The sequence below is a fragment of the Eriocheir sinensis genome, chromosome 35, assembly GCF_024679095.1.
Source record: "Eriocheir sinensis breed Jianghai 21 chromosome 35, ASM2467909v1, whole genome shotgun sequence".
NCBI lineage: Eukaryota > Metazoa > Arthropoda > Malacostraca > Decapoda > Varunidae > Eriocheir > Eriocheir sinensis.
Window position 1 is genome coordinate 10791106 of NC_066543.1, and position 9536 is coordinate 10800641.

Sequence of the window (9536 nt, forward strand, 5' to 3'; positions counted from 1 at the left end):
ATAAATTAAAAAGGGGAATGATGGCACTCTCTTGCTGTCTGGTGGTCTACATTAGCCTTCTTTATCCTACACAACATTCCTGCCACCCCCAAGATGTAACTTAGATGTTTGATATGATGATGAATGTAAGGGATGTGTTCCTTGCTCAAAGGGTTGCTGTCACCTGGGTAATCTCTGCCTGACTCATCCTACACATCACTCCTGCTACTCATGAACAAGGATTATGTATACCTAGGCTCATTTTCTTCTTTAATGTTTGGTATGAATATAAAGTCTGCATTATGGATGAAATTTATTTGATAACATTACAGTATATACACAAAGCACAATCAGTTTTTTTGTTACTTTACGTAGGAAAGTTTGTCTTGGACTCAAGATATCTCTACAGTTGTTTAGGGAGACACCAAACCAGGGATGATTATAGCATAAACAAACCACTCTTCCAAGACAAGATACACATGTAATTAAACTAAGCAAATTTCTTCTACATTTATTTGGTAAATCTCAAAGAATAAATGATCTAAGCACTTAACTGTCCTTCATAAACAATGAACAAGAGCATTGTGTATCAGAGTATATTCAGATCACCTTCAAGTGTAATGCCTACACACCAATCGGCCGCCATATTAAACAATAATCCTGCGCTCACACACAGACATGCTCGCTCTTCTTTGCAAACCTTGTTCAGTCGTTCCGCACATTTCTACAACACCTGCTCATAGAGACTACAACAACATGTTCATCATATATGATCTCCAACTCACTTGGATTCATTATGCAGTCCACTTTCATTCCAAGCTTTGTCCACTGCTAGGGGCAAATGAGCAATTGGCTGTGACTAAAATGGCCTTGCACATATTCAGGCGTCAGTGCACAACAAAACTGTAACAAAAATTCCATTTAGAAACTAGAATATTCTAGCAATGTTGCATACAACCGGCCTCCAAATCGGTTTGAAATATACTATTTCTAAGTGTTAACTGGAATTGAAAGACATAAAATTTTGCTATGACTTCCATATCATTGACTATTTTTAGAGCTCAATATCAAGTAATATATCTTTAACAAAGTGACTGAAAATGTAATTGACTTCCCACTCGCTACACACTAGCTTCACACACACATACAGGCATAGTAACTAGGCAACGCTGCAGCCTGGGAGGTGCTCCTCCCACCTCAGCCTCCAGCACAACATACACACACACAAACCAACACTTCCTAAGTTCCACAAAGTATTGAAGACAATAACTTCAAAGGTAAATCATAATTTGAAGAAAAGCACCAATTTTAACATTTCTTAACCCTTCTTAAGTAAATGCAAAATTTACACATTTCCCCCTAATATGCCCCTCCAATCGATGACACCGAGCAGTTCAACACAACATTCTTTCCCAACCGAAGAGCTTACAATATCAAGAAAAAATATCACTTAGACGCAGGCATTCTATTGAAGACAAAATAAAAACTAAAAACTCTCAATATGAACTACAGTAATTCATACAAAACACAGTTTTGATATCCACACTGGTAGAGGGACCACTGAATGTCTGGTGATACTAACTTGGCCCAAAGTCACTGGTATAGACAATACTCACACAGAACTTTTCTGAAACTTGAGTAACTGATTTCACAAGTCTTAATTTGAATGTTTGATGGAAATGGCTTAAAGCAAAAGCCTAGTAACAGCCATATTAACAGAATGGTAAATGTCTATATTAGAGCTGTGATTAGGGAGGTGAGAAATTACACAACACACATCTATCATTTGATAAGATCTTGTCAAGAGTAATGAACACGATGCAGGTTATATAATACGGCTTAATGAACTTGCGAAGGCAGAACATAAAGTGTTATATTAAACTATTTGGGCTGCATCAGTCAAATGCCAAGTAGCTGTTAAAAGCCAGGTTGCAGCCAATGAGCTACTTGACCACACATAACAGGAGCTACAAGGCTCCAGTGATTGTCTGCCAACACTCCTACAGCACACAACACCTGGCTTCAGCCTCACCATGCACACATGCAGCCACCAACACCCATAATTCAGGGCAGTGCACATGTAGAGGCAGCATCCAATGGCAAAAAACAATGTATCACACACAAAAAAAGATACTGTTCAAATACTCAAATCTTTCACAGTAGTTAATGTCATCATGATAAATTGCTATCAATGTAGGTATCTGGTTCAGTGAAGAATGCCTTCATATTTTTTTCTTTTCTCTTTTTTTCCTTCTATTTAGTGGTAGTGGAGCTTAGGTCAGTGCAGTGTGGTGTGGGGGCCAGGCAGGACAGGTGGTATGATGATGAACAACAAAAACACGAGCGTCGCGCCACTCCCCACGGCCAAGGGCTAGTGGTCCACCCCGCCAAAAATCATCCATATTCCCTATGTGTCCTTTTTCATGTCTTCTCCTTCATCTTCATCCTGAAAGAGAGACAACATGAGTTAAAACAAAGATCAAAAGTCATCAATACAACCTGTGTCCTTTTTAATATCTTCTCCCTCATCATCCTGAAGGGAAAAAAAAGTTAGAAACAAAATTTTCTCCATTTCTAACTCGCATTGTTTTGCTGGGTTACCTGCAACCCACAGTAAATACAGCAGGTTAAGATAATTGATACTAAACATAAAACAATGTAAAAATATAAACTAACTTGAGTGCCCCGCTTTATCCACTCATCTTCTCTACAATCCATTCCCTTCACTGTTACTCATACCAAAACTGTCATGCACATTTTCACTGGTATCTTCATCATATCTTGGCACACCACAAGCACCTCTTACATAGCTCAGCTTCTCTGTATGTAATCAGGATTGCTGTGTTACATTTCACATCCATATCTTTGATGCACATGACTGTTGAGAGGATATTGCTGTGTATAACAGTATAATGGTACTCATTGCACCTTGCAGCCCCTCTTCCTATTTATTGCTTTTGCTAACACTTTTCATCACCTAGTCCCTCATTTACCTTTGTCAGTGTCTTAGAGGAGATAAACAATGTAATGGGCAAGGGTCTAATCAGATCACTCCCTCACCTCGGGAAGGTCAATGTCTCATCATGCAGGAATTCAAACATTTACCATAAAAAGTCTTTAAATAATCCTGGTGTAAAAATATTTTAACCTCTCCAGAAATTCAGACTAGTTTTATTATATATAGTATACTTGTATAAAAAATAAAAATAACAGGCAATCCATTTATATTCTAGATCTGAAAACCCAATGACTAACAGCTTCATCTTCTTTTCAAGAAAACTCGCATGGCAAATAAATGGTGCAATGGCAACATAATTAGCCTATAATGTCATCATGGTTATTATTAGTCTTTATTATTAGTACCCAAATCCCACTTCTTGTGTATCAATTATGAACCACTGAATTCTAAACTGCAGTGAACAGATAACACCGGATGTATTCTTGCCAGTCAATATATACCACTACAATTAATGCTTCATATCAGGGAATAATCTACTTAGGGAAATTGAGGTGAGGTATGAAAATGAATGCCAGATTACAAATGCCAACAGCAGCAACAACAGTAATAATAATAATAATAATAATAACAATAATAATAATAATAATTATAATAATGATAATAACTAATAATGATAATATAACTGAAGATCTATTAAGCAAAAAGTTATAAAGTATGGAAGATAAAATAAAGTGGCAATAAATGTACATTATACTACATATTTTTGTACCTCTTCTAAATCCCCCAAGAAATTCTATTTCCTCATATGACTGAGCTGGACCGGTGTGTACACACTGGCAAACATGCCCCGCCCTGCCCTGGTGTCCTATTCCCACTGGCCACATGAACACAACACTCACCTGAAAATTGAGCCAACTCTGCTCTACAATTGCAGCTACACGTTTTTCATATTCACGGCGATTTTCTTGATAAAGTTGTGCTGCCAAACTGTTAGCTGGTGAATTAGGGTTGGGTTCATCCAACAAAGACTGCAGTGAAGGAAAGAACAAGGTAAAGTTAGAGGACATGCTACTGGCCAGAACATCAGCACTTAATTACAGAGATGCCACATGGATCTGATGGCTCATGAAAGGAGAGGATATTCAAGGTGAACATCTTCGGACATCCATACTATAATAACGGTGAATATTCAAGAAAGTCAGTACAGCACTAGATATAATTACATCCTAGAAATATTGGCCTGTAACTTTCATTTCTTAGTAACTGAAAAATGTAAAACAAAAATGCATATAAAACTGCCATGTACAGAACACTCCCTTGATAAAGAATGGCCAACCTTAACACAACCTAACAACAGAAGGACAACAACACTGACCTGTATGGAGGTTAGAATAGCGGCTACATCATAGGTGGGGGACCATCTGTTTTGAAGGATATCCAGACAGATTCCACCATCAGCGTACACATTAGGGTGGAACATCTTGCTAACAAACTTAACGGTAGGGGGCTTATTAGGATACTCTTCTGTGAACTCCAATGTGAGCTTGAATGTGCCGTCTTCAAAGGGCGTATCATGGGGCCTGAAAACAGGACAAAAACAATACTTAAGACTGGAAACAGTGCTGAAACCATTCTCAAAAGCTTTACATTGTGAGGCCTTAAATCAAATATAATAATCACTCCTAAAAAGTGCACCAGATACCATATCACTCAAATGGTGTACGTATCATTGGCCCTTGAACACTTTTGAGGGAGATTTTTACCTGACATCTTTTTCATCACGTGTTCCCCACCTGACCCTGAGTAAAGGCTACCCAAGCCATGTACCTTCAGCTGTGTGTGTAGCATTGAAAAGGAAGGGAGTTACTTATGTGCTCTGGGTTCATTTGATGTCTAGTGCACAGTGCGTTTCAGGAAATTTTTGTACAGCAACAGTGATTAGGTAGAGTGGGAATTCCAGTACATCTACAGGTATTTTCAGATTTACTACGGGATTGAAATATGGAGAGAAAAATGTTAGCTTATGATAACATAAAGCACACAACAATCCTTAATAAGTTCATCTGAAACCATTGCAAAAAACATTCCTCTAATGGTGCTTCATGGGGCCTGGTAACCCATTCAATAATGAAACCCACTACTACACACTCCTCAATATATGGTAAGTATTCTATAATAAAAATAGTCAAAGAAATGAAAGCCATTACCCAACCTCTTGCACAGTAGGAGCTAAATGTTTATTACTCATGTATTGTACGGTTGCACCATATAGTGAAAGAAGCAGCTGCATGACTAATCCCTTGTTGCATGACTAATCCCCAGTCTATTGGATTACATAACAAGTATAGTAGTAGTAATAGAAGTAGTAGTAGTAATAGTTCATCTACTCCTCCTATTTCTTCCCAAAACTCTTTAATCATCTCCCTCATTTTCTCCTTTTCTGTGACAAGTTCACCATTCATCTTCAGGCTTTTTACTAACTCACTGTCACTCATCCTCTCACCTCTCAGGAATCTATACAAATCTAGAAGAAGAAGAAGAAGAAGAAGAAGAAGAAGAAGAAGAAGAAAAAAGAAGAAGAAAGAAAAAGAAGAAGAAGAAAAAAGAAGAAGAAAGAAAAAGAAGAACAAGAAGAACAAGAAAAAGAAGAAGAGAGGGAAGAAGAAGATGAAAAAGAAGAAGCCAAAGCCAAAGATGAAGAAGGGCAGCTCAAAGGCAGAAAAAAAGCCTGCTAACGCTGCTCCTGCAAAAGAAAACAGAATATAGTGGCCAGAAGAGAGGGTCAAAGTCAGATGGAAAGGTGTCTTGATACTCCCCTCCTGGTAAAAGTTTAGGGAGGAAGGAATACAGACAGAGGAAGGCTGTTCCACGGTTTGCCAGTGAAAGAGATGAAAAAATGAAAATCTAGTTAACACTTGAGATTTAAATAACATACATAGGGATGAGGAAGATCACAAAGTTGTGTGTAGCAGCCTAGCAGGGTTGCAGGAGGGGTGGAAGTATGGTGTTAGCAAGTTCAAAAGAGAGGTTAGCATGAAAATATCAATAGAAGGTAAGAGAGGCAACATTGCAGCAGAGTTTAAGAAGTAGAAGACTATCAGTGAGAGAAGGGAAGTTGATGACATGAAGAGCCCTTGACTCCATTCTGTCCAAATGGGCTGTGCATGTGTGGAACCCCCATATATATGAGAAACATACTCAATATGACGGCAGATAAGCCCCTTGTATATGGAAAGCATCTGTGAGGGGAAAAGAACTGGTAGACAATACAGGATGCCTAACCTCGAGGAAGCTCATTTAGTAAGAGATATAAATTCTGAGGTTTCTAGCTGAGATTCTGAGTTAAGGATAGGCCTAGAATGTTTAGTATAGAAGAAGGAAGACAGATAAGTGTTATCAAAGAATACAGGATGTGTTTGGAAGACTGAGTCAAGTTGACAGGTGGAGAAATCAAGCTTTTGAGGCATTAAAAGTTCCTTCTGCCCCATTCAGAAATGATAGCAAGGTCTGAGGTTAAGTGCCCTGCAGAATCCAGTCTTGAGTCCTGTTACTCCTATTGGAAGGGTATTCTGTTAGATGTTGAGTAATGCAGAGCAGAATCATTAGCTTAGGAGTGGATAGAACAGTTTGTTTGGGAAAGATCGTTAATGAACACAAGAAGGAGAGTGGGAGATCGAACAGAGCCATGCAGAACACCATTGTTGATAGGTTTAGGCCTAAAGCAGTGACTGTCTACCATAGCAAAGAGATTAGCCTGAAAGGAAACTGGAGACAAAATTAGAGAGAATCCATAGGTCAGTGATTAGAGAGCAAAGATTTGTGCCAGACTGTCAAAATTTCTCCATATATCTAAGGCAACAGCAAAAGTTTCACTAAATCTGATAAGAGAGGATGAGGAATCCATCTGGAAGGCAAGATCACCTGTAGAATGCACCAGTGCCAATACATACCCAAATATGACAGCATTCCATATCATAATATTATTTTCTGTGGGCGCTGCGCTGACACCTGCCGGAGGGTCCTGCTGCAGCCTGTAACAAAGAAACAACAAGGTGTACATCTATGACGCTGCTGCATTTTAACTCTGACATCTAAGAATATAGTCAACAGAAGTAACAGTTACCAATATAAATTTTGCAGTCATTCAAGATCTCCCAATCAGCAAATGCCTCCTTTGAACACTGCAACATAGCTACATACCAAGGCAATAAAATAAATATGGAAGGTCATTTTTAACTTTTCATACCAGGTTAAATCATAAATTATAATATGAGACCCAGGATTAGAGCTCCCTTAACCCTCTTCTTCCCTCTGTGGTGCCTCAACAAAACTACCAAATCAATGGTAAAATATATAGGTAATAAGGAAGGCTGTGTTAAAGTTCACATACCAGGTAAAATAATTAAAGTAGGTATTCTATACTGGGGTCCAGGAATGCAACTCCTCTCTACATTGCCTTAATATATACAACTACCCAGTCAATAAAAAGAAATGTAAAAAGTAAGATAGATATGGAGAGCTGTGTTGAACATTTTTCATAACATTTCTCTCTTCCAAATTACAGTCCTCCTCATATGGTTGCCAACTTGCCATAGTCAATATTCCTCAGCAGGGGACACACCCTGACCTATCCTTAGCTAATGATGATTGGCACCTGCATGGCACCCTCAGAACCTTTGGCACTCATTTTCAATGACTAATCTCTTGTGACCAATATTTTTACTAAAAGTATGGTAAGTAATTCTATCGTCGATGTGAAAATTTATATCATAAGGTTGTGGGATGCGGACATATTCAAGCAGTTCCCTTAATGATTGCTGGCAACTCTGCTAATCTCGAGATATGCTGCTGAGGTTATTATCTCCACATCCTCACGTGTGGGGGCCAACGTGGAGCTGTTGTGATAACTAATGAGGTGTTGCTTCATCCTTCAAAAAGCATATTGAACCAACTAACTAGATGACGCCACACTCCCCTCCTGACTGACCAACACCCATCACAAACACAAACATTATAAATGGCTTTAAATTTTGGAAATTTGTCTTTGTGTGACCTCCTTCAATGAGGGACGAAATGAGGACAGGAGCACAACAAAGGCAGCTAATACCCAGGTTACATGGGCAGGCCACACACCACACCCAACCCATCACACAGATGTTGGAAAGAACTGCTTCATCTAGGAGGCCAAAGTCTCCTTAAATTGTCCCTTGTTTGATGAACTTGAGTCCCTTCCTTAAAGAGTGAAATAAAGGCAGGAGAACCATAAAATCACAGTGAATGCCCAAGTAATATCACACAACCAGCTCATCCCATCAAGCTCTGACTGCATCAATCCTCAATAACTAGTCTCTGGGTGATGCTTAATAGTTGATACCTTAATAATGAGGTGCTACAAGGACAGAAGCACAACAAAGACACAATCCCCAGGCCATAGAGGGGCGGGGCGGGGCAAGGCAGGGGGAGGGGTGTGGCCCAAGGACTACCTGAGCTGCTTCTAAACATTATATACCTAAATGGAATGTTCTTCAAGCAAGAAAACAATGCAACCCATGCTAATAGGTCCTCCCCCTGGCCCCTTAAGACTACGAGGTGCTGCTAGGAAACACGGACACATGTGAGGCTCGCCAATACGTACGCAGCACAGGACTTATTTATAGAAGCCCAACAAAGAACTTAAAAACAAAATGCGTCCTGCTTCGTCAAGGAAAACCCCTCGCTTGCTTAACCATTACGTCAGCATGAGTGGCGAGGAAGCGTTCTGCCGCGAGCCATGAGTGTATAAAGGGGGATTAAGGGAGGGTGAGGGGTGGGAAAACATGGAAAACTGGATGTAAAAGGAGGAGGAGGAGAAGGGAGGAAAGGGAAGTCAGCTGATGGGCGAGATTGCACCATCACCAGCAACTTTTCCCTCTTTAAATGATATGAAAACAGTCGCAGCAATGAGAATGAGTAAATAGCGATGTACCCCTTCACTCTCCACAAATATTTACAAGACTCCTTTCTATCCACGTCTCCGCAACACAAAACGAACACTAACTCATCACCAACGAAGACGATTATAAGAGATGAGGAAGAGAAAGTCACCGTTGAAACCCAAAAACCCACACTGGGAAAGCAAAACAAGATAACACAAACAGGAAAAACAACAGATAAAGAACGTCTACGCAACACACACCAATACAGTTTGACAAGAGCAACACAAGACAACCACCACCAAACACACCCAAAGACGACGAAAAAACGCCAACCATCGCCAGACCCCTAAAAATCACACTGGGAGGCAAAACACGGTGAAGGAAACACGGAAAACACCAGATAAAGACAGGAGGAAACAAGGTCAGCTGATGAGAGGTGGCAGCACACCCATCACCTGGAGCCTCACGTCACGGCCTCTTCTTACCTCTTAAAGTCCCTCATAAGCCGCCGCCTCGCCGGGGTAGACATGGCTGTGTGTGCTGGGGGCTCTACACTTCCTGCCTGGACGCCGCTGACTAGGAGAGGAGGTCCGCCTTACACATTAAAGCCAAAAGGTACACCGCGGAGGCGAGATCCCGAACGCTTTCTTTCCCAATGTTTGTGACGTCACTGAAGAGCATGA

General features: G+C 40.1%; 1 protein-coding gene across 1 annotated transcript; it reads right to left on the bottom strand.

Moving 5' to 3' along the window:
• Positions 1-279: 279 nt before the first annotated feature.
• On the bottom strand, positions 280-9536 carry LOC127007376 (ubiquitin-conjugating enzyme E2 A). The gene is made up of 5 exons (XM_050878272.1): positions 9339-9536; positions 6889-6969; positions 4314-4518; positions 3838-3966; positions 280-2425 (listed from the first exon to the last, which is right to left on the bottom strand). Exons 1-5 carry the CDS (start codon positions 9380-9382, stop codon positions 2387-2389), a joined length of 498 nt encoding a protein of 165 aa, XP_050734229.1. The 5' UTR covers positions 9383-9536; the 3' UTR covers positions 280-2386.